Source organism: Acinonyx jubatus, chromosome D2, assembly GCF_027475565.1.
Source record: "Acinonyx jubatus isolate Ajub_Pintada_27869175 chromosome D2, VMU_Ajub_asm_v1.0, whole genome shotgun sequence".
Classification (NCBI taxonomy): domain Eukaryota; kingdom Metazoa; phylum Chordata; class Mammalia; order Carnivora; family Felidae; genus Acinonyx; species Acinonyx jubatus.
The window spans coordinates 55323461-55351386 of NC_069393.1; the positions used below are offsets into that span (position 1 = coordinate 55323461).

Genomic DNA, 27926 nt, shown 5'->3' on the forward strand with positions numbered 1-27926 from the left:
AACAATAACTGCATTATGTAGATGATGCTCAGAAGGGTGAAGTGTTTGCCTAGATATTTCTTTTTTTAAACAGGTTTATTAGGATATACTTGATGCACATTAAACTGCCCATAGTTTAAATGTACACTTTGATAATTTTTGACATACGTATACACTCATGAAATCATCACCACAATTAAGACAGTACATATATCCACTGTGTTTTTTATTTTTCTTATTTTTTTATTAAAGTAATCTCTACACCCATCATGGGGCTAAAACTCACAACCCTGAGACCAAGAGTCCCATGTTCCACCCACTGAGCCAGCCAGGCGCCCTGACATTAAACATATCCATAATGCCCAAAAGCTCCCTTGTGCCCCTTGATAATTCCGTCCCATCTCCCCTACCCCCAAGCAACCACTGATCTACTTTATGTGACTATAGATTAGTTTATATAAACATAATATATATGTATGGTATATACTTTTTTTTTTTTTCTGGGCGGAAGGGGAGGTATTTGGCTCCTTTTAACGCAATAATTTTGAGATTCATTCATGGTACTATGGTAATAATAGTTCATTCATTCCTATTGCTGAGTATCATTCCATTGTATGAATATATTATAATTTGTTTATCCATCCTCCTGTTGATGGACATTTGTGTTGCTTCAAATTTTGGTTATTACAAGGAAAGCTGCTGTGAATGTTCAGGTACCAAGCTTTGTGTGGACATATGACTTCATTTCTCTTGTATAAATAGTTAGCGGTGGAAGGGTCAGTCACGTGGTAGGTGTACTTTTATTGTTTTTAAATTGGCTATGTTCAGGTGATACTGTTTGTGTGTGTGCACTATTATCTGGCACTTGTATCAGTGATGGTAATTCTGGACTCACAAATAAATTGAGAAGGTTTCCATCTTGTTCTGTTTGGAATAGTTTAACTATATCATTTTATTGATGGGCTTGATAAAAATTGTCTACAAAATAATCTGGGCCTGATGCCATTGAGGAAGTTTATTTGTTAATTTTTTTATTTTTTAAAAAAATGTTTTAATGTTTATTTTTGAGAGAGAGAGAGAAAGAGAGAGAGAGAGAGAGAGAGAGAGAGCGCGCGCAGTGGAGGGGCAGAGAGAGAGGAAGACACAGAATCCAAAGCAGGCTCCAGGCTCTGAACTGTCAGCACAGAGCCCGATGTGGGGCTCAAACCCACAAACCGTGAGATCAGGACCTGAGCCCAAGTTGGGCACTGAACCAACTGAGCCACCCAGGTGCCCCTGTTAATTCTTTCAATTTCTGTAATGGTTAATGGTCTATTCAGGGTTTTTGGTGGGTTACCTACTGCAGTGCATTGGTAGCATATTTACTCAAGTAGTCTCCCATCTAATTCTCCAATTTGTAATTAGAACTTTTTTTCTTTAAAGTAATGTCTACGCCTAATATGGGGCTTGAACTTACAACCTTGAGATCAAGAGTTGTGTGCTCTACGAATTCAGCCAGCCAGGTGACTGTAGAATTAGAACTTTTTGAGGGAAGAATTCCAGGCTATTCATTTCTATATTCCCCATGAAAGGCACATAATAAATAGCCATTCAGTGGAATAAATGAATATTGATGTTTAACTGCTGTAATAAATATCTCCCAACAATTCAGTAGCTTAATTTAATAAAAATCTCTTTGTTATTCACGTACAAATCTATTCCTCACCTAACTGTCCATTGTGGGTATCCCAGGTCAGTGGGAGCCTTCCCACTGTGATGATTCAGGACTCAGGCTCCTTCCACTATGTGGCCTGGCCATTCCCTCTGCGTTGAGCTGGCGTTTGGGAGAAGAGAGGAAGGAGTAGGTTTCTGACTTTTAAATGCCTTGGTCTAGAAGTGACACTCAATGCTTCCATTCACATCCTTTGGTGAGTCACGTGACCCAATCTATATGCAGCAGGAGGGCTGGGAAATGTAGTTCCTGGCTGGGCCTCGGCTGCCCAGCTGCAACTCTATACCATGAAGTGGCGAAAGAGACTTTTTAGTGGACAGTTAACTGTCTCCTTCACAGGAGGCCACTAAGTTTTATTGCTGAGGTTTTTCACTGCTTTGCTCTGTGAAGCTTTTTTTTGCTTGTGTTTGATGAATGGCTGTTTTCATGGCTGCCAAGAGCTATTGAGTAAGAATGTAACTGCAGACATTCATTTCCTTGCTGTGTTTGTCTGACAACTCACTGTCTCACAGCTGGAAAACGCATTACTCATGGGTACTTCTTTCCCAGGTACAAGAACATAAAGATGTATTTATTGAACTCTTTTCAGAGCAATGGCGATGAGCTATTAATCAAAAACTATACTCAAATATTAAGTGTAAATACTAGAGAAAATGCAAATATTAAAGACAACCTAAAAATACATACCAGTCAAGTATTTCATTTCACTCACTTTTTAATTGAAATATAATTCATATAACACAAGATTTCACACAACATAACATAAGAAGTCTCATTTTTAAAGTGTAAAATTCAGGGGTTTTAGTATACTCACAACGTTGTGCAACCATCACCACTATCCAATTCCAGAACATTTCCATCATTCCAAGAAGAAACCCTGTAACTGTTAGAAGTCACTCCCAGTTCCTGCCCCTCCCTCTCGCCCCCAGTGACTGGCAACTGCTAATATACTTTCTGTCTCCATAGGTTTGTCTGTTGTGAACATTTCATGTAAATAGATTCATACAACACGTGGCCTTTGTGTCAGTTTCTTTCATGCAGCATACCGTTTTCAAAGTTCATCCTTGTTGTAGCTCGTACGAATACTTCATTTCTTTTTGCAGCTGATTTAATATTTCATTGAATGGATATATTCCACTTTGTTTACACATCAATCTTTCATTTAAAGATTTTTAATTGTGGGGGCCTGGCTGGCTCAGTCCGTTAAGTGTCCGACTTTTGATTTTGGCTCAGGTCATGATCTCACCGGGCGTGGGATTAAGCCTCATGTCAGGCTGAGCGTGTGGGCCCTGCCTGGGATTCTCTATCTCCTTCTCTCTGTCCCTACCCTGTTTGCACACTGTCTCTCTCAAAATAAATAAATAAATAAATATTAAGGAATTTTAATTGTGGCCAGATACATATAAAATGTACCATCTTAACCATATTTTAAGTGTTCAGTTCAGCAGTATTAAAGTATGTTCACATCGTTTGTGCAGCCATCTCCAAACGCTTCTCATCTTGCAAAATTGACAATCGATTTCCATTAAACAATAACACCCCACTCTCCCCTCCCTCCAGCCCCTGGCATTTGTACTCTACTCTCTGTGTCTATGAATTTGACTACTTTAGGGACCTTGTATAAGTGGAATTGTACAAACTTGTTGTTTTGTGGCTGGCTTATTTCACTTAGCATTCATGTCCTCAAGGTTCATTCATGTTGTAGCATGTGTCAGAATCGTCCTACTTTTTCAAGGCTGAATAATCGTTTATTGTGTGTATATATATAATATATATATATATATATTATATATATTTGTTTATCCCTGCATATTTTATCTGTGCATTCATTAATGGACACTTGGGTTACTTCTACATTCCTGGTTATTGTGAATAACGCTGCTATAAACATGGGCGCATAAATATCTCTTCGAGATCCTACTTTCAGTTCTCCTGGGTATATACTCAGAAGTGGCATTGCTGGATCATTTAATTTTTTGAGGATATGACATGTCGTTTCCCATAGAGGCTGCACTATTTACATTCCCAACAATGGTGCACAAAGAGTCCAGTTTCTCCACATCCTCACTAACACTTGTTATTTTCTGTGTTTTATTCATTTATTTAAAAATAAGCATACATTGAATACTTACTGTGCCAAAGCTCTATACTTGGCAGAAACTGGGGCTGCCAGGATTTTAAGTTTCAGTTTCTCTGCTCTCCCGAGCAAAGCGGGGGGCGGGGGGCAGATTATAGACACAGGTTGAAATGCAAAGTGATAGGTGCTTAATAGGGGATGGATCAGAGTTCTGTGTAAACACAGAGGAGGAAATGAGAAATTATTTGGGGAAGGCTTCACAAAGGACTTGACATTCAAGCTGGATGTTCAAAAGTCTGCAGGAGGAGGTCAGGTGGAGGAAGAAGGATATTCTAAGCCCACAGAGCAGCACATAGCAGCAGCTAGCCTCCAATATGGCCTCCAGGATGGCCCCAATGACTACCTCCTGGCAGTCATGCTCTTGTATAAGCCTCCCATTATACATTGGGACATTGAATAGTTCTGACCTGTAAAAACCAGTAGGATGTTGTGAAAATGACCGTGTGTCCTTCTGAGGATATATCATAGATCTTGTGGCTCCCTCTTGGATCTCTTGCTCTGGAGGAAGTCAGCCACCATGCTCAAGAGGCCTTCTGGAGAGTGCCAAGCCGTGGGGAACTGAAACCTCTTCCCAGCCTATCAGCATAAGAATGCCAGCATCAACTTGTCAGCAGTGCAAGGAAGCCACTGTGGAAGCCAGTCCCCCAGCCTCATCAAGCCTTCAGATGATAGCAGCCCTGTCCAACATCTGACTGCAGTCTCACGAAAGCTGGAGCCAAAACCGCCCACGAAGCCACTCTCCATTTCCTGACCAAAATCACCCAAAAGCCAAACACCAGTGTGAGAAAATATATATTTATTATTGTTTTAAACCAGTAAGTTTTGAAATAATTTGTTACACAGAATGAAATAACGAGTAACGCTCAAAGCATGACAAAATCTGGCGTGCGGTGGAAATGGTGGCAGGAAAGGCCACAGACACAAACTCCCAAATTCAAAGGCAGCTCTGAAACCCCAAGGTTTATGTAAGAGTGGGTGAGGGAGCCATCTGGTGGAGGTAAGCTGCTTAGACATTCTCTTCTCTCCCCACTCCTATTTTCCAGCTTGTTCTACCCAGCATTTCCCACCAGTATTTCTCCAAGGGCCACAGTGAGGTTTATGAGTCAATCATGTGGGTCATACACACTGTCGCTTAGAGATGCAAAGACTAACATCTGGAAAATGTCAAGTTATTACTTATCTTCTTTTACTAGTTTGTTCTCCTTCAGTCTCTTTCACTTATCAGTGGCACTAGGATTTGGAGCAAAGAATGAAGACTCAGAATGTTGGAGAAGGGAAACAAGGAACTGGGAGAACTTCATTATACTAAATTCAGAGGTAGATTCCCAAAAGCAGAATCCAGCTGACCAGTCTCTAATTACCAAGGGAAGTCTTTGTTCATCGATATTGGCCATGACTGTTGTCCCTTTCTGGCCTTCAGAGCCTTCTTGTATCCTCCAGTGTTCCCCCGGAATAATGCCTAGTTCTTAAATAATAACTCTCAATTGCAGAGCTGCCAGAAGAGAGAACCAATTATACTACTAGCCACAGCCAGTGTGAGACCAGTGATCCAGGCCCACTCAAGGAGGAGCTGCAAAGACACTAAAATTTACCTTCGGAGTAAATTACTGATGGTGAAATTTCAGGTAGTTAAGATATTAAAGAAAAAAAAAAATCTTTCTTCACTTCCCCTGGACTCACCCTAAAGGAGCAGAGGCAGAGTGCAGCCGACAAGCCTGACCTAGACACAAAGCCTCCTCTGATAAGGGAGAGGATTTCTGAATATAGCTTGGTCCGGGCGGTGATTTCGAATCTGTTCACATTCTAGCTGTTTGGAAGGGAAAGTGATAGTTTCCAGTTGGGGCAATCAAGGAAGGGGTACAGACATTTGACTCCTGCTTATACGGATCGGTTCGATTTGTACCAGAGTGGCGAGATGCGTGACCCTGAAGCACGTGCTCCCACCGATCTGCGGTATTTTGCGAATCCTGATCACTCAGGGACCCAGTGAGCGTGGGCGAGGCTGAGGGAGGAAAGACGCGCAGGCACAGGGCTGAGGTGGGCGCTCACTTGTGCTAGAGTGGGCGGAGCTAAACGCAGCAGCGGGGGCCGGAGGCGGGGCGGACGCGATGACGTCACGGGCACGCCGCCGCTGAGCAATTCGCGTCCCGGAAGCGGCGGCGGCGGGGTAGGCGGAGGAGGCTCTCCGATTTGCGACTTCTGAGGCCCTTGGAAGAGGCTTGTCGTCGGGGTGGGGCGGGCCTGAGGAAACGCTCCTGGGCCCAGTGGCCCTTCCAGTGCTCCCTGGCCGTCCCCGCCCCTCCTCTACCAACCCAGCGACCGGGCAGGTGAGGTGCCACCCCCTCCCCATCCCCTTGTCTCTGCCCAGGGCACGGAGTTGGGCTCCTGGACGCCGCAGGGGCCGTCACCTGCGGCCCAGCGGCTTTGGGCGTGGCCTTCCCTGGTCTGGGCCGAAAGGCCCCATCAGATTCCCTGGGCTGCGGTGGTGGTAGTCCAGGCCTCTGCCTGCGCTGACCGGCTCCCCGCCCACACGGGCTCTTACCGCGCCCACACTGGCTCTTACCGCGCCCACCCCGGGTCCTTTTATCCGATCTCCTTCCGCGGACATCTCGGGCTCCCAGTGTCCTCTTTGTCACATCCCCACCCCCTTCAGGTTGCAGTCCCCTGCGTGGGACTGGCTTATGTTGCTGTGCTCCGAGGTTTTGATCACTTGTTTTCTGCTTAGCATTTGGGGTAGGACTTTGAAATTAGGAAAGAGGGTGAGGGTTCCTGCGGTTCTCCCCATCGGAGAGGGGAGATGGGAACGGGGCCTTATGGAAGGAGGTGACTGCCTCTCCGGGTTCAAGGGAAAAGGGAGGGTAATGGGCAGGAATGGTACAGGAAGTGGTTGGGAACAGAAGGGAGAAGAAAGGGTTAGAAGATGTGACAGGGCAGAGAAAGCACTGGAGTCCTGGAGGATGGGCAGTTCATTCACTCATTCAGTTCATTCACTAATTCACTGATCATAAATTAACCGTCCACTATGTGCAGAAATAGTGGTAAATGGAAGACATAGTTTTTGACTTGGTGGAACTCCTACTAAAGTTAAGAAGTGTAGACCGGCAAGAAAGCAGGGAGTTTTACTTTGGTGTGATAAATACTGTTAGGGCAAGTTCATGATCCTTTAGGATCATTGGGGATGGGCGCCCATTCCAGACTGACGGTGTTGCAATGTTTCAGCCAATACCTGAAGTATGAGTAGGAATTAACCAGGTAAAGAGTGGGTGAAAAATATTCCAGGTCATCATTTCTTTTTAGACAACAGACTGCCTCTTCCCAGCAACCATGTGTTCTTGGTCTTTATGGTTTATACTCTTGATGGATCTGTGGGGAAAAGACATTAGATGGAGAGTCAGATGAGCCGGGTTTTATATCTGGGTAATTCGGTTCACCCTGCTGAATGGTGTTTCCTCTCTGTGAAACGGGTATTCCATCTGTAACCCTTGCTACTTTACAGGTTTATTCTGTAATAAACCTCATGCACCACATGAGATAGTGTGTTGGGATTGGAAATGCAATGCAAATGTCAGGAATTATTATGGTTACAGGATGCAGACATCAGAGCGTGAGGGGAGTGGGCCAGAGGTAAGCCCCAGCGTGATGCCTGAGGCTCCCCTGGAGTCTCCACCTGCCCCTACCAAGTCCCCGGCGTTTGATCTTTTCAACTTGGTTCTGTCCTACAAGAGGCTGGAGATCTACCTGGAACCCCTAAAGGATGCAGGTGACGGTGTCCGATACTTGCTCAGGTAATAGACTTTGTAGAATTGCTCTGATTGCTCTGACCATCTGGGCCTTCTGCTTTCCTGCTCCATAGTTGTGCTAGCCATTTAGGCAGTGGCCGGGCTGTCCTTTCTGCCCTAGTGAAGAGCAGTTCTGGGAGGTCCATTGGTTCCCCGGGCTTATTCCAGGCCCACCCCTGGAGAGGCAGGCCCTGGAAACCATATGGCCTTTCATCAGAGTTTCTTTGTGGTTCAGTAAGATCATACCTCAGGACTGCTAACTAGCCTTGAACATCGGGCCTTCTAAATCTTTAAAGCGGGGTTTTTTTTTTTTTTTTTTTCCTTTCTCAGTATCAGCATAATTAATATTAGAATTAGAATATAATTTTGAACAGAAGTTAAATGTAAATACCTATGAATTAGCAGGTACCGTTTTCACTAACCTTTTTTTTCAATAATCTTTTGGGATTATGGATCTCAAAATTTTTTGTTCTTATTTTGCTTTGATTTTCATTCTCAATAATTTTATTTTTTCCCTTTTCAACTCACTTTCTTATCTTAAAGAATTTTAATTACAGATATGTACTATTTCACTTCATAAATATGTCAGTTTATTTCTAAGTAATAAGGACATTTAAAAAAAATGTTTTATTTATTTTTCAGAGCGAGAGTGCAAGCGAGGGAGGGGCCCAGGGGGAGGGAGACAGAGGATCAGCGGTGCTTACCGCAGTGAGCCTGACATGGGGGCTCCAGCCCACAAACCGCAAGATCATGTCCTGAGCTGATGTCAGATGCTCATCTGACTGAGCCACCCCGGTGCCCCCTGGACATTAAAAAAAAATCTTTTTTAACGTTTATGTATTTTTGAGAGAGAGAGAGTGTGAACTGGAAAGAGGCAGAGAGAGGGAGACACAGAATCTGAAGCACGCTCCAGGCTCTGAGCTGTCAGCATAGAGCCCAATGTGGGGCTCGAACTCATGAACTGTGAGATCATGACCTGAGCCGAAGTTGGATGCTCAACCCACTGAGCCACCCAGGTGCCTTCGGACATTTTTTTTTTTAATAAGAAAAAGCAACACCACACCTAACAAAGTTAACAATAATTCCCTGATATCATTTTATATTCAGTTCACGTTCAGATTTCCTCAGTTGTTGCAGGAATGTCATGTTTTGGCCAAATCAGATTCCAATCCAGGACTGTGCATTCTATGTGGTTATTGTGTCCCTTAAGTCTCTTTCAATCTAAAATGGTTTCTTTTTCATGATACTGACTTGCTGGAGACTGAGCTGACTGTCCTGGAGAATTTCCTACTTAGATTTTTCTGGTTGCTTCCTCATGGTGCAAATTGGAAGTTAGATTTATAGGCTGGATCAGATTCAAGTGAAACCCCAAAGGTTATGTATTGCTAATATTGGGAGCCACATAAAATCTGGTTGTCCTACACAGCAGATGTTCATAACCTGGGGCCTGAGTGGGACTTTATGGGGTCACTGAATCTCTTGAAACCATATATATATCTTTGTGCACACATGTGTATTTCTAAGGAAGAAGCTTCTAATTTTCATCAGATTCTCATACAGATCTCTAACCCTCTAAGATGCCTGAGAGAGACAGGTAGGAGGCAGGGTTAGTGCAGTTGGGTTAATCTCTAAGAGTGCCATTGAGTATTCATTCTTACCTCAATCTGGAAGTAGTGGGGGAGGTTTGTTTTTTAATTTTAGAGAGAGAGCGAGAGAACATATTTGTTGGGGGAGGGGGCAGAGGGAGAGAGAGACAGAGAGAGAGAGAGAGAGAGGGAGAGAGAGAGAATCCCAAGCAGGCTCCACGCTCAGCACAGAGTCTGATGTGGGGCTCGCTCTCACAACCCTGCAGTCATGACCTGTGCCAGAACCAAATGTCAGATAGTTAACTGACTGTGCCACCCAGGCACCCTGCAAGGTTTGTTTTTAACTCTTTGAACAAGGCCCCCTAAATTTTTCTTGTTCACCCCAGAACCCCCTTAATTTATGGCATTAACCCTAGAGATGAGCTAGTTTGTGTTCCAGAGGAATGTTCTCTATTAGATCACTGTACTCTTGTCACGAGAGAGAGGGGAGAATGGACTAGGGGCTTGTTTTATAATCCCACCACGATTGTCCAGCTGAAATGAATTTTAGTCTTCCTTAGGGCAGGGGGTGGGCCCTGGTGTTTTCTGTGCACACATGCAAGCATGTGTGTGTATGTGTATGTGTTTTACCCTTCTGTGGCAAAGTGCAAAAGTAACTATATCCTGTCCTCCTTTTCTACCACTGGTCTCTTAGTGCTTCTTGGAACTCGTGTTAGGGTTTTTCCATTTTATGAAATTAGAAATCTGAGGATGTGATGGGATTGATTAAAGCTGGATCGGGGGGGGGGGGGGAGCAGCATTTGGTCTAAAAAGCCCCCAGGAGCTTGTCTTCTGTGCCAGGGGAAGATAGAGCACTGGTCTGTGAAAATGGCTGTCAGATTAATTTGTGCTTTTGATTGTTCTTTTCTTAGTAAAGAGGATTTGACTTTCAAGAGGGACCTAATCTTGAGCTTTGTCTGTTACGTCTGAAGCCTAGAGCTGCGTTAGATTTTTAAAAGACTCCTCTTCTGGGATCAGCTACTCTAATGGGTGGGTCTCCATGACCGAAGTGTCAGTGAAGATATGAGACAGAATGGGAGAGGCTTTACAATGAAAGTGACTTTAGTGACTGTATGATGTTTTTATTTCTGAAATGAGATCAGCCTTAGACCTGATTTTTAATTTGCTTTTACGCTGGTACCTGCCGCTGGATGGTTCTGAGGCCTAATTAGGATGTATAGAGGGAGTATGCTGAATTTTTAGAGAAAGGTCGAGAAAGGTCATTTTATTCCCTTACTCAAAGTAAAAACAGCACATAAGTTAATGAATCTCATTTAGCAACTGAAATACCTCAATCACAGCGAAAGAAAATACATTGGAGTTCTGAATATGTTGCTTACCAGCAACTTACCTGTTTATTTTTCTTTGACTCTTCCTCTGATGGCTGACCTTAGAAATGCTATACTGGCTCTTTCGAATATGGGTGTCGGGCTTCACTGCCACATCTCTGCTCCTTTTTCCCTGTTAAATGTCCTTTATGAGGGGCGGAGCCAGCAGCCTTTGCTGGTCTTTGTCAGCTCGAGCTTCTGGTCTTCTTTCTTTCCTCTTTGGGGGCTTGTGCACTGCTCTTTGGTGGTGGTGGTGGGCTGGGCCTGCGTGGGCCCCCAGCGCTGCCGGTTCACTTAGGGCGTGGCTGCTGAAAGGATGCTGTGTGCTGGTTTCAAGTTCGGTTTTGATAGATTAAAACGAAACATCATTCTTTCTCCTTATTTATTTATTTTTTATTTTTATGTCTCGAGAGAGGGAGAGCATGCGATCTCACTCAAGTCGGGGAGGCGCAGAGGGGGAGAGGGAATCTTAAGTAGGTGCCATGCCCAGCAGGGAGCTCATGACAATGAGATCATGATCTGAGCTGAAACCGAGAGTCAGACACTTCACTGACTGAGCCACCCGGGCGCCCTGACTTATTTTTATTTTTTGAGAGAGGGCAAGCACGCACTCTCGTGCAAGCCAGAGAGAGGCACAGGGAGAGAGAGAATCTTAAGCAGTCTCAGTGTCCTGTGTGGAGTCTGACCCAGCGCTCCGTCTCACGGCCGTGAGATCATGACTTGGGTCGAAGTCAAGAGTTGGACCCTTAACTAACTGAGCCACCCAGGCACACCCCTATTTTTTCTCCTTTTGAATTAACATATGTTAAAATAAATTCACAAAATCTGAGAAATAAGAAAGTCACAACTGGGGTCACAGAAATCCTTCATGTTTTGTCCTCTTGATTTCTGTATTGGATGAATTTTGCACAGTGAATATATGGTTCATGTATTTTTCTAAGGGAAAATTTCAAAGAAGAAAGTTTGTCATTGTCACCTCTTAAAGGGACCAGAACCTTATAAAACACAGGTTAAACAGTATTAACTGGGTTTCTCAATGGATATTTTATAAATTCTTCTTCTGGGAGAAAGTTCCATAGGTATTCTAGTTCTGACAGGATACCTTTTCTCATCGCAGGGCCTAATGTGTGACCTTAACTCCTCCCCAGGCGCCTGTCCACATGAGGGACCCACTTTTCATTTCTCCTTGACACTGTGAGCTCCAGGCCCCCTCCTCTTGCTCCTGGTTTTGATGACCCACCCGTGGTAGCCATCTCCCCTTCCCACTGGAGGAGTGGCCGTCTTTGGTGACCAGGCCTTTCTTGTGTTGTAGGTGGCAGACACCTTTGTGTTCCTTGCTGACCTGCCTGGGCCTCAACATCTTGTTCCTCACTTTGAATGAAGGTAAGAATTGCTTCCAGGGGCCAGGGGGTTTTTGTGAATGAATGTGGGAAAGAATTTCAAGAAGTGGCTGCCTGTCTTGCCCTGGAGGTGGCTTTGTTTCATGTCTGCTTGATGTCAGAAAACTGGCTCTGGAGAGACACTCTGGGCTAGAATCCTGGCTGGGTGGTTTGGAAGACTTTGGGCAAGTTCTTGAATCTGTTTGTTAAGGCCTAATTTTCCTCATCTCTAACAGGAGGGTGCTTTCCTCCGAGGGTGGTTGTGCGGAGTGAGACAGTCTATGTATAACGTTTAGCACAGTGTCTGACACAGAGTAAGCAGCCGATGTATGATGGCTATTATTATTATTTTTGTTTCCTTCTTGACTGAATGCTGGCGGATTGACCTTTTTCCATTTTGACTTTCAAGCTGATTCTGGGGTCATTGGGGCATGACATGGGGTCAGCGTACCAGGAAGGTGAATAGATTTTTGTAGAGATTTTTGCCATATCTCTGGATTTTCTCTGGCTCAGCAAATGAGCCTGGAGGGGGGCTGCTGGGAAGTCACCAGCAATGAGGGGTCTGTGGTGTGGAGCCTTTGAGGGAGACGGGTGGACAGGTGGGTGGCTCTAGGGGTCTTGGGTAGTGATGTCTCCTGGGGACCTTTTGTGACGAGATATACCAGGACCCAGCCGTTTTCCTGTTTGGAACTGGCAGATGGCTGCAGAAAAAGCTGAATCCCTAGGGTGAATGTGTGAAGGGCCTGGGACAGAATGTTCTGAGGAGCTGGGACCTTTATTCACATTTTCACTCTTCTTTCGAACTTGCATTTCTCAAGTTTCTCCTTTGTTTCCTATGGAGATATGGATTTGATGGGTTGAAAATAAACCCAGTTCACAGAAGACCTCGTTTTTTGTTTCTTAGTAGGACTCTTTGCCTGTTCTAAACTCAGATATCCTTCTCAGGCTGTTAAGATTTTTCTTAACATATTTCCAAAGTAAATCATATGACAGATACTTAACAAGCATTTACTCTGTGCTCAGTGCTCTGTTAGCTTGCTTTGGGGGTACCGTACTGCATGGACCAAGTTTCTTCTTTGGATTTTCTCTCTGCATTCCCTTTTCTTAGTCCACAGTGGTCTGGTCTGTGGTATTCCAAAAGCCAAAAGAAAGACTTCTAATCTGTCCCAGTGGCCCAGAGGTCAGCACGTCAGTCAAGGGGTGCTCCAGCGGCCAGACTCCAGGCACGAGCCACCTACTGTGTGCTAGCATGAGTTTTTTAATATTAAAAAAAAAAAAATGGGTCTGGGGCTATAGTGACCAAGCAAATGAAGTCCCAGCCCTCAAGAGCCTATATTGTGAAGGAGACAACTATACATATCGTCAGTTGTGTGGCTATAGGAATCCTATTGGAGGGCAATAGGAATTCTACGAGGAAGACTAAAGCTGAGTTAAAGGGCTGGAGATGGAGCAGGCCAGATACTGTGTCATGCGAGGTGATCAGGGAAGGCCTTCTGGATGGAGCCCTGGAGGAGGTGAGGGAGCTAACACGTGGGCATCTGGTGGGCAGAGGCTGCCGGTCCTCGCTACCCGTTCACCTGCAGTATCGTCAATCCCATAGGTGCGTGGTACTCGGTGGGTGCCCTGATGATTTCAGTGCCCGCCCTCCTGGGCTACCTTCAGGAGGTCTGCCGGGCACGGCTGCCTGAGTCTGAGTTGATGCGGAGGAAGTATCACAGCGTGAGGCAGGAGGACCTGCAGAGAGTTCGCCTGTCTCGCCCCGAGGCTGTGGCTGAGGTGAAGAGCTTGTGAGTATGAAAGGGGCCGGGGAGGTGGGAGGCAGTCACGACCGCCGCACTGAGTACTTGCTCTGTGCCGGGCATTGTGTTAGGCAAACCACAGATGTTATTTCCTTTCGTCTTTCCACCAGTTCTGGGAGGTAGCTGCTATTATTATCTTCCATTTATGGTTGAGGAAAGAGGCGCACACAGCTAAAAGGGGACCATGGTGGGACGAGAATCCAGATTTAGCTGATTTCACAACAGTTTGTGTTCTTTCCACCAGAGACCCAATTTAGGGTCTTGACTAAGCATGTGCGCACAGGAGCCAGGGTTCAAATGCCAGCTCTTCCCTTTACTTGCTGTGTGACTTCGGGCAAGCTGCCCAGCCTCCCTGTGCCTCGGGTTCTTCATCCGTTAAATGGGATAGTAATAGACTTACCTCATAGGTGGGTGTGGAGAGTAAATGAGTGTCTGGTACCCAGGAAGTGTTCAGTAAATACCAGTCACCATCACTGTGCTGTTGAGAGGCTTCCTAAATGTGATAGAGCTGGTACTTCTGAAGAAGCACCTTACGACTGGTGAATAACAGTAACTATAGCATCTGCAAAGCTGCAGACAAGAAGTACAAACAGACGGAGCCTGGGCCTGGCCTGAGTCAGTTATCTGGAGTGGGTCTGGGTATCTGTGTTTTTTAAAAAAAAAAAAACAAAAAAACACAACAAAAAACCTTTTTATTTTGAAATGACTTTAAACTTAAATGGGAGTTGCAAGAATAATACAAAGAACTCCCCTATGCCCTTTACCCAGATAAAACAATTATTAACAGTTTGTGACATTGGCTTCATCTGTTGCTGTATCCTTGCACATTATTTTTTTTCTTCCTGAACCATTTGAAAGTAAGTTGCAAACATCATGCCTGTTTACCCCAAATGCTTCTTTCCTAAGAGCAAAGACATTCTCTTAGATATCCATAATCCTATAATCAAAATTAGGAAATTTTACGTGGCTAACAGCATTAGTGCAATTATCTAATACACAGTTCATAATCAGATTTTACCAGTTGTGCTAATAAGGTCTTTTATATGAATTTACCCTGATCCAGGATCCAGTCCTGAGTCATACATTACATTTAGTTTTTATGTCTTCTTAGTCTCCTGTATCCTGGAGTAGTTCCTTAGTCTTTGTTTCTCATGACCTTGACTTTTTTTTTTTTTAATTTTTAAGTTTGTTTATTTTTGAGAGAGAGAGAGAGAGCAGGAGAGAGAGAATCCCAAGCAGGCTCCACATTGAGTGCAGAGCCCCAATGCAGGGCTCGTACTCACAAACTGTGAGATCATGACCTGAGCTGAAATCAAGAGTCAGACGCTTAGCTGGTTGAGCCACCCAGGTGCCCTATGACCGTGACATTTTTAAATGAAAAGAAAACTTTTTTTGACATTTATTCCTTTTTGAGAGATAGAGCTCAAGTGAGGGAGGGGCAAAGACGGAGGGAGACACAGAATCCGAAGCAGGCTCCAGGCTCCGAGCTGTCAGCACGGAGGCTGATGCGGGGCTTGAACCCATGAACCGTGAGATCATGACCTGAGCTGAAGTCAGATGCTTAACTGACTGAGCCACCCAGGCACCCTGGTATATTTTTTTTATGTTTGTTTGTTTTCGAGAGAGAGAGACAGAGTGTGAGTGGGAGAGGAGCAGAGAGAGAGGGAGACACAGAATCGGAAGCAGGCTCCAGGCTCTGAGCTGTCAGCACAGAGCCCGAACCCACGAACGGTGAGATCATGACCTGAGCTGAATGAAGTTGGATGCTCAACCGACTGAGCCACCCAGGCACCCCACACCTTGACTTTTTTAAGTAAAAACAAGATTATTATTTTGTAGAATATCCCTTAATTGGGGTTTGTTTGTTTCTTTGTAATTAGATTAAGGTTATACATTTTCGGCGGGAATGCCACAAAAAGTGTGTGTGTTGTTGTCAGTGTATCCTGTCAGGAGGTACGTGATGTCAGTCTGTCTTGTTATGGGAGATACTAACTTTGATCAGTTGGTTAAGGTTTCTCTACCAGACGGCAGCCATTGCTGGGTCTTGCCTTGATCAGTTTATTACTGTGATAGTTACAAAGGTGATTTTCTAATTGTCATTGTTAGCTGGTATTCCGCTGTAAGAAAGAGCTCTTCCTTTTACCAATACGAACTCAAGATTCTTAGTTTTATTTAATGGGTTATAATCCATTACTGTCATTATTTTGATCTCAGACTGTCCTAGGTTTGGCAGTAGGAGCTCTTTTGAAATGGCTCTTGTGTCCTTTCAATATGTCCCCATTATTTTTGAGTACATGTGATGTTCAGATTTATCTCACGCTTGTGCTGCCCCCACTCTAGAATCAGCCATTTCTCCCCAGAGCCCTTCAGAAACCAAGATCTGGGTGCAGCGTGCGTTCATTGCTTCTGGGGATGCAGCCATTAAAAACACCCTCCCAAGTGAGTCTGCCTCACAGCCCAGGTGGAGACACACTGATATCCATCCTGCCATTTATCCCGTAGCTGCAGTGTGTTGGGAGGTGGGTACCCTGCTCCTCATTTTATGAATGAGGAAACTTCAGCCTGGGAACGTCAAGTAGCCCAACATCAACAGCCTGGAAGAGACCCAGGCAGGAACCTGTGTCCTGTTCACACCTCAGGAGGGGTCCTGAAAAGGCATCTGAAATGTATGCAGTTTCTCCTGAGCTCTCTGGCCCCTCTCGTGGGTTTGAAGAGACCAGCTGTGCCTAGCTAGCCGTCTCTGTGAAATCCTGGGCTCTGTGGCCCTGAGCTCCAGCTGGCCCCGGGGCGCGCGGCTCACAGAAGCCCTGTGTGCCCGCAGCCTGATCCAGCTGGAGGCCTTCCTGAGCCGCCTGTGCCGTACCTGCGAAGCTGCCTACCGCGTGCTGCACTGGGAGAACCCTGCCGCGTCCTCGCAGTGAGTGGCCCTCGTTCCCCCCACTGCTGTTCTGCTGGGATTTGCCGCTGGAGTCCCTGCTCGCCTAGCTCAGGGGCAGAGAGCCTCTGAGACTCTTGTGTGTAAACCTGCACATAAACCTGTGAGCTGGAATGTACTGCTTTTGTTTAGACACTTTCGGGGGTGGTACAAATAATCATAGTAGTAGAAACATGTCCCTCCATGTAATCTCTCACCCACTTGTTTGATGAGCAGATCTCGTTGGTTTATTATTATTACTATTTTTTTTTTAATTTTTTTTTTTTAACGTTTATTTATTTCTGAGACAGAGAGAGAGACAGAGCATGAACGGGGGAGGAGCAGAGAGAGAGGGAGACACAGAATCGGAAGCAGGCTCCAGGCTCTGAGCCATCAGCCCAGAGCCTGACGCGGGGCTTGAACTCACGGACTGCGAGATCGCGAGATCATGACCTGAGCTGAAGTCGGACACTTAACCGACTGACCCACCCAGGCGCCCCTCATTGGTTTATTATTAAGCGTGCCTATTGCCATGTGGGTGTGCTCCAAATTGGTTTCCTTCTGATCTTAAGAATTTCTGACCCTGTGGTTCCTCTCTGTCCATGCAGGTTCTATGGGGCTCTTCTGGGCACAGTTTGCATGCTGTACCTGCTGCCCCTGTGCTGGGTCCTTGCCCTTTTAAACAGCACGCTCTTTCTGGGGAATGTGGAGTTCTTCCGAGGTAAGCCCTGGACAGCTTGACAGAGTTGGGGCCCAGGCTCTGAGGGCTAGGTTAGGCTTCCCCCGTTTACCAAGTCTCTACAGCTAATCGTCTGTTTGCTGTGCCATCCACAAGGGGGCAGCACCACGCCAGGGTAGTTTCTCAGAGGGTCCCCGGGATGTGCATCTCTCAGATGTCAGGTGGGATACAGGGAAACAGGCAAAGCTGCTGCTGTAGGGTCCCTCTCCCTTCCCAAAGCAGGTGAATCCCTGTTTACATGATGTGGTGGCTTCTAGGAGGTGAGGGAGGGATGTTTTCCCAGTGCTGCCATCCGCCTCCTGAGATGCTGCCAGTACTCTGTGGTCCCAGAGTTCTTGTCGGCTGTCTTGCTTCTAAAGCAGTCAGGCAGTCTGGAGAGGCCCTCAGTCACAGAAGTCTGGGCCTATGCATATGTTTGGTGATTGCTGTATTTTTCCTCCTCCCTGTGGTTGAGTAATTAATTACAGAAGCTGTAATTCGTCAAGCACTTAGTACATTTAATCTCTGTATTGCAATCGCATGGGGTGGGTGGTAGTATCTCTGTTTCGTTTACGAAGCTTAGGTTGGGTGACTTGTTCAGAGTTAGGAAGGGGACTTTCTTGCTGTGGAGAGTGGGCCGCTGGTGGAACAGGCCAGCCACCTGCAGAAGGGGGTCCCCCAGGTAACTGCTCATTCCATCCTGTTTCTGCCTCCCCCCGGTTATTGCCCTGAGTAGTGGTATCTGAGTACAGGGCATGTCTGCAGCGGCGGATGAACCCCAAGCAGGAAGACGGTGTCTTTGAGAGCCTCCCGCTGCCAGATGCTGGGGGAAAGTGCGCCCTGCCGGACTGCACGCCTGCACCCACACCCACGGAGGTGAGCGCCCCCCACTGTCAGGGCAGAGCCTGCTGTGGGCAGGTTGTGGGGCCTTCCCATTCCCAGCTTATTTATACTGCACAGCTCCTGGCCTTGTTCTGGTTCCCGCTGCTTCCCCGGCCTCATTTCCTCTGAAGTGTTTAATAATAATAATAGTAACCGTAGTAGCAATTGGGCGCTTTGTTGACTGCTTACCCTGCTGTAGGTGTCAACCCTTGGAGGTGTAGGTTGTCTCTGAGAATGAGAGGATCCTTTTCTGCAGAGGAGGTGGCCGGGGCACAGAGTAGTTGCCTGCACATGGTGCGGCCAGGACTCAGACCAGGCCCTGTGGTTCTAGAACCCATGCTGTCGGTCACTGTGCTCTGCAGCCACCGTAGGGCCACCTGTGGTGTTGGGCCCATCCCCCTGTCCTTGGAGGTCAGAGGGTGCTCTCCTTCTCATGACTTCTTTCTTGCAGGTGTGCCACCTCTTCTGGGCAGGGACAGATGTTCTGGGGAACCTGGGTGCTGGCTCTGCTGCTGGTGGCCTCTGCCTAAGTGGGCAGGGCCGCGTCCCTCCCCTTCTGTAATCCTCTCTTTTCCCAGGACCTCACGCCCGGAAGTGTGGAGGAGGCCGAGGAGGCTGAGCCTGATGAGGAGTTTAAAGATGCGATTGAGGTGGGTGGTCCTTCCCTACGTCCCCTACCCACCAGGCAGATGGTCCGGGAGCCAGCTGGCTTTTTGTGTCCCAAATGTAGGTTTTTTCAGTTCTCTTCTATCCAGATCAGCAGCCAGAACTGGTTCTGAGCTAGAACTCACTGCACGAAAGGGTACCTGTGAACTTCCACTCATACTGTAGCTGACCTACATCTCTCAGGGTGCCCAGGGCAGGGAAGCCTCTGGGAAACACTCTGCAGTTGGTGGGGGGGGGGGGGGGGTCACTTCCCACCTAGACTGGGGACTCTGGGCTTGGTGCCTTTGATGTGGGGAAGGCAGATTCGAGGGAGGGCATTGCCCTGGGCCTCTGACTGCCCTTATGCAGAATGAGATTAGAAAGATATCTCTTGGAGGCAGGAAGGGGAAGCTGGAGAAAGTGGTTGCAGGTCAAGTAATAGGTCAAAGAGTCTTCCTGATTTTAATTTTTTTAAATGTTTTATTTTTGAGAGAGACAGAGACAGAGTGTGAGCAGGCAAGGGGCAGAGAAAGAGGGAGACACAGAATCCGAAGCAGGCTCCAGGTTCCAAGCTGTCAGGCCTGATGTGGGGCTTGAACCCATGAACCGTGAGATCATGACCTGAGCCAAAGCTGGACACCAAACCGACTGAGCCACCCAGGCACCCCGAGTCTTCCTCATTTTAAGACAGTGGTTCAAACTGGTAGTTCACAGAAGTGTTTTATTTGGCATGCAAGACTTAAAAAATTTACAAATGGGGAGGAGATCTTAATGAAAAGTCTGGATTTTCAGTGTCTTCTGAAAAATCAGAAGCTCTGGTAGCCCTGAGTCTTCAGTGGTCAGTGTAGCTGAGGAGTGACTGTCCCCTTTAGAAAAATCACCTAGTCCCCATCACTGCCCCCACTCCCCTTGTCCCCAGTCACTGAGTCCTTATGGTGGTTACTGTTTATTGTCACAGCTGTGCTATTGTATTTCTGTATAGCAGAAAGTCATTTCTATGTTCCTTTGTAAGTGGGAAATTGAGGTATAAGAAATGGGGTTTTGTGAGTTGCCCCTGGGCCTGTGATTTGCCCTAGCTCACCTCTCTCGTTTTAGTCCCATCCACGTAGGCAGTTAAATTTTCAGCTACTGAAAGATTTCTCCAAGACGTTAATATGTGATTGCAGACTGTGCATCTTGGTGGGGCTGGTGGTGGTGGTGGTGGAGGATATATACAGCCAGGACTTTCAAGTGTTTTTGTTCATAACCCACAGTAGTGAACACATTTTATATCTTAGTCTAATTCACACTTATGTCTGTAAAATATGTAAAGCTTAAATGAAGCAAGTTTTCTGAAAATACATTATAAATTTTTGCTCTGTTAAAATAACAATCCACTTAATTTCACCCAATTTGAAAAACAGTAGTATACTGCTGCTCCCAGTCCTGGGATCCTTCTCTGGGGGCCCCTGTGAATGGGTCACCCTTTGGGACGTGCTCAGACAGAACTCAAGAGTGGCACTTCTGTGTTTCCTTTTGCCTGGGGGCCCCCTCCCAGCAGCTTCCTTCTTCTTGCTATCTCTCTCTTTTCTCTCCTTCTCCCCTGCACCTCGGGAGGCAGGAGACCCACTTGGTGGTGCTGGTAAGTAGGAGCCTCGGTGAGCTGGGCAGGGGCTGGGCAGGGGGGAGGGCGACTGAGCCAGCCATCACCATGCCTGCTGGGGTCTGCTGTGCTGGGTGCCTCTGCACGTGGGTCCCGGAGCCCCGCCGCGAGGTGGGCAGGACTGGAAGGAGCTGTTCCCGCAGGAGGATGACGAGGGTGCCCCGTGCCCAGCAGAAGATGAGCTGGTTCTGCAGGACAACGGGTTCCTGAGCAAGAACGAGGTGCTGCGCAGCAAGGTGTCCCGGCTCACGGAGCGGCTCCGCAAACGCTACCCTACCAACAACTTTGGTATGGCCGGGGCTGAGGGACGGGGGCACCGTGGGCACCGTGGCCACAGGGCCAGAGTCTTGGAATTGTGGGTTCTGGTTTGTGACCAGAGCAAGGAGTGAAGCTATGTCCCCAGGCCCCTGGGAAGGTAGCAGACACACAGTAGGACTGCCAAGGGAGCAAGTGTAGGTTCCTTCGTGTCCCTCTGTCCTTACTGAGTATTAGCTTGTGGGAAGTTGAGGCACTCAGTTTGAGAAATGCCGCTCCAGGACTGTAGAGATGTAACCCTGAGACAGAGCCTCAGAAGGCAGTGGAGCCTAATGATTGAGAATAGAATGTGGAGTCTGATTGCCTGGTATAAATTCCAGCTCTGCTGGGTGTCTTTGAGCAAATTACTTAATCTCTCCGTGCCTTGGTTTCCCCTTCTGTAAAAGGGCAGTAAGAATAGTTCTTAGCTCACAGGACTCTTCTAGGTCTCTAATGAGATGATGCTTGTTAAGTGTTAGCACAATGCTGGCTGGGTCATGGTAAATGCTTAATAAGGGGTGCTGTTAGTATGAGAGGGCTTGGTCCATTCTGCAGGTGCCGAGGAGCTTGTCTGGATCTTTCCTATCCAAGTTGAAACAAGTTGAAGCAAAGATACTTTTGTATCTTCCTCTGCCTGTGATAGAACCTTGAGGTCCCTTCTCCTCAGCCAAGTGCTTACTTTACTGGGAGGTGGGTGTGGGTCAAGGATGGCAGCTTTGGAGAAGGGTGGACTTGACTGTTAGCTCTGTGGGAAACCTGACTCAGGCCAGAACAGCGATTAATGAGCCACATAGAGTTCTGGCTGAAGAGCGCGGGTGACTTGGGTGCTATGATTGAGGAAGAGCCTTACTTGTACCTAGTGTCAGCTGACAGGGAAGAGGGTGGGGTGGCTATACTGTGTGTTCTGGTGGGAGTGAGTTCTACGGCCTGCACCCTGGGAGAAGCCCCTGGGATTTGTTTTGAGGAATTTGACCCAGAGCATCCGGGGACCTCCCTTCCTGCCCTTGTAGCACCCAGCGCAGTTGTTTTTCAGGATTAGAGGTCCTCCACATGCTGTGTCTTTCAGCTGTGTGAGTGTCCCTCAGTCATTTCAAGTTCCATTTTATTCATGATGATCACCAGCTTCTCTGGAGCTCTGTGTTCAGCGCACTTGCATGTACATGGTCTCATTTAGTTCCGATGGGAGATGTGATAGGGACAGGCAGTTCTTAGGGCTTAGAAGCAGCCTGGGTCCCAGAAGTCCCAAGTGACGTTACAGAAGAATTAGTACTCTAGCTGTAGCATGTGATTCATTTGTATCTGAATTTTAAGTAAAGGGCCTTAGGTGTTCTCATTTGCAGGTGAGTAACCTTGGGTGAGAAGAGTGATTCGGCCCATGTTCTCAGCCAGTAAATGGTCGAGCTGTGACTCAAATCCAAGCCATCTGCTCTGGCTCCTGTGTTCTTGTTTTTCTTTCTTTTTTAAAAAAATTTTTTTTCTTAATGTTTGTTTATTTTTGAGACAGAGGGAGACACAGCGCAAGTCGGGGAGGGGCAGAGAGAGAGGGAGACACAGAATCTGAAACCGGCTCCAGGCTCTGAGCTGTCAGCACAGAGCCCGATGCGGGGCTTGAACCCACAAACTGTGAGATCATGACCTGAGCCGAAGTCGGATGCTTAACCGACTGAGCCACCCAGGCGCCCCTGTGTTCTTGTTTTTCTAGCTCATCTTCCTCCTTTTGCCGTAGTGTCCGAAGTCCTCTCGTTTTACGTCTGTCCCATTTCAGTATTTGATTTTCAGTTCAGATAATCCCTGCTGGGATGGGTGAAGGCCTTTTAGGTTCACATGAAGATGGCAAGGGCAGAAAATGCTTCTTTTTCCCCTCTTAATTTTACATTTTTCGAAACTGCTCTCTGTCCCTTCCTTGAGATGCTCTCAGGGTCTTTGCCATGAGGTCAGCTGTAGCAGCTCCGCTTCTGGGTCTGGCTCCTGCAGGCCAGCATGGGGTGAGCCACTTTCAGGGCCACTCCGTTCCAGATGCCAGTGGATGATGGGGGTGCCTGGGAAAAATGAGGACAGGCTGCTCAGGAGCTTCTCTGTGGCCCCTGTCTGTCCCAGAGGCTCTGTGACCATTACCGTTGCAGGGCCCATGTAGTCCTGGGCTCCTCCCTGCTCTGCCTGCTCCCATGGCATCATCACATGTTGAGTCAGGCCCTTTGCTGAGAGTGAGGGCAGGGAAAGTTGGTAGATGCTGGAAGAGAACGGGTGCTTCCTCCATACACCTGTCCTGAGCCGGTGTCAGCACCCTAAGCCCTCCTTGGCCCAGGCTTGTGCACGGCTACTTGGGGGACCACATGGCAGCCTTGGGTGGCTTGGCCTTGGCACTCCATCCTGGACGTGGATGTGGGTGTCAGTCTTTGAGTGGCTCCGGTCCCCTGCCCCATGCCCATGCCCCTGCTCCCCTTGCCGAGGAGGAGCATGGATGGGTTGCTTTGCCCACATTCTTCGTGTGGGGGCCAAAGTCTTAGCGTGGCCCGATTCTTTGTTTGGCATCAAGGCAGCGGCACCTGCTATGCCTTGCCATGTCCTTTCCTCTGCTGGGCCATGAGCCGACTGGCAGCAGTGGCATTCACCTCATACACCTTGGCCTCAGGTTTCTCCTTGCTCTAGCTTGGGCCCTCCTTTCCTTGAACACAGGGAGTGTCCTTTAGCAAGAGCTGCGCGGGGTTCTGGCAGAACAGAGGAAGGGACCACAGGTAGCTGTCAATACAGCTTTGGGCCTTTGCATGAAGATGAGGCCTGGGTTCCTGTACCTGGTCATACAGGTGGTTCGAGAGGCTCAGCAGTGCTTCCTGAAGCTGCCAATTGCTCTGGCCAGATCACAGGAGACCTCTGGGCCCCGAGTTGTAGACACTTACTCCAGTAGCCTTATTATCTGCTTCCAAGTTTTTCCAGGACTCAACTCAGCCTCCTGCTGGGCTCTGTAGCCCCTTCCGGGAGCACCCTCGTGCCTTTCTCCCCTGGGTCAGTGCCCCGGGCCTGCATGGAGATTTCTGCCTCAAACCACAGTCTGTGATCCTGGGGGCAGCCCTTGGAATCTTCTTTGTTCTCTTCAGGGTTTGCTTTTGTTTGTGGAGCTTGGAGAAGCCAGTGTGGCTTTTCCTCCTCCTCAGGTCGCCTCCCTTTTGGTTCTCATCATTCACTTGCAGGCCCCCTCTTCAGCAGACTGCCTTTGCCTTGGTCCACCTTTTCCATCCTTAACTTTCCTGGAAGCATGAGTGGGTGGTGAGCGCAGCGGCCTCTGAAAAAACTTTCGGTTCCCTCCTCCCTGTCTCTTATCTCTTCTTACACCCCCTCCCCTCCTCCTGTGCGTTTGCTAAGCTGCTGTTGCTCCTCTGCCACCGTGGTCATGGTCGCAAATTGTCATCCTGTGTGGTGGTTTAGGTGGGTCTGTCTTGCAGCTCTGTCGTGCTCCCTCCTGCCCACCTCTCACAGTGTCTGTGCCTCTGCCCTGCGTGACTTCTTGGAAGATGCCTGGTTCTGAGGTCCTCTCCTGGAATCTTTAGATGGCAGGAAGCAGGAGTTGGGTTTTAGGAGATGTTTCTGAATTTACCTGTGGGCAGAGTATTTGCAAGGAGTATTTGTAAGGAGACACTTGGGAAGGGGTTGTGTCAGGCAGGTTTGGTTTGCGCTCTTTGGAGCTGCCTTCTCTGAAGGATGCCTGTTGTCAGGTCCTCCCCGGCTTGGGGTGATTTCCAGGGAGCAGATTCTGCTGGATGTTCTTCGGTTTTGGCTGGACCTACAGGTGGAGACTTTAAGTCCTGGGAAGGCCTGTGGACCGGCAGCTGTGTATGGTCTGGAGACATGGACTCCCAGGGACTGTCAGCTTGAGTCCTCCCTTCTGTCTGCAGATCTGGACTTTGCTCCCTTGCGCACCGCTCCTAGCACGGTGTCTGGGCTGGGCTGGTGTCCTGAGTGGGCCTGTTTAGAAGAGCCAGGGGCAGGTGAGAGTTGAGGCCTGGGTTGGGTCAGGGCTGAGCTGCTACCTCTGTTTGTCAGGGAACTGTACGGGCTGCTCGGCCACCTTCTCAGTGCTGAAGAAGAGGGTAAGTCTCGTTGACGGTGTGTTTTCAGGGGCTTGGGATGAGATGCAGGGGAGTAGTGGGGAGTCGCTGGGCCACATTGGTCCTGGGGTCCGAGGTTTGCTCAAATGAGCAGGGCTTCCCTGCCCCCATGCCCACGCCTTCACCAGCCCTCCCGTTGGATGTTGTGTTTGCTTTGTCCTGCCCCACTTGGGCACCTCCCTAGTCCCACAGTAGTCTCTGGTTCCTTGGGTGGGATCACCTGGTGGAAAGGAGGTGGGCTCTGGGTGTGGGGGACGCATCTGATACTGACCTTGGCTCTTCTCTGCAGCGAAGCTGCAGTAACTGTGGAAACAGCTTCTGCTCCCGGTGCTGCTCCTTCAAGGTGCCTAAATCCTCCATGGGGGCCACAGGTGAGTGATGCAAGTGGCCGGGGGTCAGGCTGTTGGTAGGGCTTGGTGGGTTCCCGCTTCCTCCAAGGGGTGCTGCAGTGTGGGAAGGGAGTAGGGGCTCAGTGAGAAGGCAGGGGAACTCGGGATCCTGTCTGGCCCGTAGAAACATTTTCCGTTCTTTAACACACAAAACACTGAAGTATTTGATGCATGCAAAGGAACCTTTTAACATATCTGAATTATAAGCTGTAATCTAAATACCTGTGGCTGCTTCACTGAAGTTGAAAAAAGAGAGCATTAGCAACACTGCCGAGCCTCCCTGGTACCATCCTGCCTTCCCCAGAGGAAGCCACCGTCCTAAATTTTATTCTTGTTCTCATTACCTTGGTAACACTTAACAACAACAACAAAAATAATTTCTTTTCCTTCTATAGAAGCTGTACATACTCATTGTAAACAAAAGATACGGATAAAGGGAGAGCACCAGTGTGCATGTAGGATAAATGCATATGCATCTTCTAAAAAAATTGGGAGCATGCTTTTCATATTGCCTGAAATATGTTATAATCACAAATCGAGGTTTTTTGGTTTTCTTTCTGGTCATGCAAGTAACATGGTTATTCTAGAAGATTTGGAGATTACGATACAGAAGAAGAAGGAAGAAAAAAATAATCCTGTAATTTTATTACCTAGAGATAACCACTGTTAAAACATTTTGGAAAATGAACTTTTGGTGTTGTATTTAAAAAATATTTTCAATGGGGTTTTGTTGGTGCCAAAATAATTTCTAATGTAGAGCACCTGGGAGAGGCCTGCTGTTGGTATGGTCACTCCTACAGTCCCCTGTCCCCGTGGAAAGAGAAGTCTGAGGGCAGGCTAGTGAGCTGGGTTAGTGAAGATGTGGGCTGGCTGGTGGGCAGCTCTTGTGGGGCTCTGGGGGTTGGGGAGGTGGTTGTAGTATTGGGGCCGTAACCAAGGGGCATGAGGAAGTGTCTCACCAAGTTCTTCCTCCTTTTCAGCCCCCGAAGCCCAGAGAGAGACTGTGTTTGTGTGTGCCTCGTGTAACCAGACCTTGAGCAAGTGAGAAGAGGGGCTGGGGTCCAAAGTGGGCGTCAGTCCCTGGGGCCAGCAGCAGGCCTCACCCTCCCTAGCCGCATGTGGTGTGTGCTGGGCAAATGTGGCCTGAACGCTAGGTAGGCGTCCCCTTCCTGTCCTCGCTGTCTCCAGCCGGATTCTGGAGCTGTTCCCCACTCCTGCGGAGGGCTAGTAAGCGGCAGTTCTCGAAACCCAGAGGGAAGAGGAGCCCCTGGAGGGCCTGGCATGTGTGCCCTCCTCCGCTCTGGACTGATCAGTGGACTCAGAGCTGGGCAGGGAATATAAACTAGAGGGCAGGAGTGAGCTAGGCCTGGTCTCTTAGGGTCTCTGAGCATCAGGGCATCTCTCCACACCTGACAGTTCTAGGAGACCAGAGATCAGAGACTGGGAAAAGAGATTCTTCCTCTGCTGGTTGCTGGTCCAAGCCCTTGGCCTCTGAGAGCCTGCAGAAGGGCCTGGACGTGCCGTGACCCCACTCTGCTTTGCGAACGTTCCTTCAGGCATCAGCATCTCCTTGTTTCTCCACCAGAGGGTATGGCCAGGGCTAACCAGACTGAAAGTCCTTCTAGAAACAGGGTTGAAATTTCCATGTTCTCCCAGAGGAGGATGTGTCTAGGAGGGCCTGTCAGAGTTGTTTAGTATTAAGTGGGAAAAAACATAGGGATCCCCAGCAGCTCAAAGGGCCTCAGCCTTACCTTGCAGAAACCTTCACTAGCAGAATCTCAGGCCACATATTACCCTGGTGACAGCTCCATTGGGTAGATGCCAGGCATTCAGATCACTCTTGTTTCTTTTGCTCGGAGCCTTGGGCATCCCTCCTCTGGCACAGAGCTGCATTTCTCTCCCTGGCCCCTTGTCCCATGGAGTGTGAGATAGGCAAGCAGAGCAGAGGTCCTGAAGCCCTTGACCCTTGGGGGCCTGGGAAGTGTAGGATCTCTCTGGGCTGGGTCCTAGACTCTGGCACTGTTCCCCAGCAGGACAGCCTCACGGGTTAAGGCCACTTGAGGTCCCCATCCTCTACAACAGTTTTATGTTCACTCTGGACTTTTAGGCCGTCAGTGTCTCTCCCTAAGCCTTGAGCAGGCTCAGGCACCATTTTCCCTCCCTTGGAGCTGCCCTGCCTTTTTGAAGTATTTATTTATTTATTGCATGGTTCCTGGGAGCAGGTGGCACAAGGAATGGAATGAAGAAGAGTGGGGTGCTTCTGTTCTAGGATGCTTCCCCGGAGCCACGGGCTGCCGGGGACCCAGGACCCATGGGAGGCTGAGCAGAGATCCAAGGAGACGGGCTGGGGAGACAGAGGCCATCTGAGGCCAGCTTTCTCGCCAGGCCAACCAGTGTAACTAGGGCCGGCAGTCGGGCCTGCTCCAGGCCAGGGAGGTGCAAGTCCCTGGGGAAGTGGGGAGGCCTTGGTATACCCCCTTCCTCGGGCTCCTTTGTTAACAGATGAGAGTGAAGTACCCTGTGCCTCATTTACACTGGAGAGGAACGGAAAGGATCTCTGTGTGTATGGAGAAATGTCAATAAAAAGGCCTCAAGCTTCTTA

At 48.1% G+C, this 27926-nt stretch overlaps 1 protein-coding gene across 3 annotated transcripts; it reads left to right on the forward strand.

Annotated features, from left to right (window-relative positions):
- Positions 1–5956: 5956 nt before the first annotated feature.
- ZFYVE27 (zinc finger FYVE-type containing 27) lies at positions 5957–27926 on the forward strand. Of its 3 annotated transcripts, XM_015062973.3 has the most exons (13): positions 5959–6154; positions 7415–7612; positions 11872–11942; positions 13539–13725; positions 16559–16654; positions 17260–17372; positions 18106–18245; positions 18830–18901; positions 20497–20517; positions 20682–20826; positions 24871–24917; positions 25225–25306; positions 26305–27926. In XM_015062973.3, the coding sequence occupies exons 2-13, from the start codon at positions 7416–7418 to the stop codon at positions 26367–26369; spliced, it is 1236 nt and encodes a 411-aa protein (XP_014918459.1). In that variant the 5' UTR covers positions 5959–6154; position 7415; the 3' UTR covers positions 26370–27926. The 3 variants fall into 3 exon arrangements, with proteins under 3 accessions (XP_053062781.1, XP_014918459.1, XP_014918460.1); XM_015062974.3 differs by lacking the exon at positions 20497–20517; XM_053206806.1 differs by lacking the exons at positions 24871–24917; positions 25225–25306; positions 26305–27926 and adding an exon at positions 24723–24864 and having other exon boundaries at positions 5957–6154.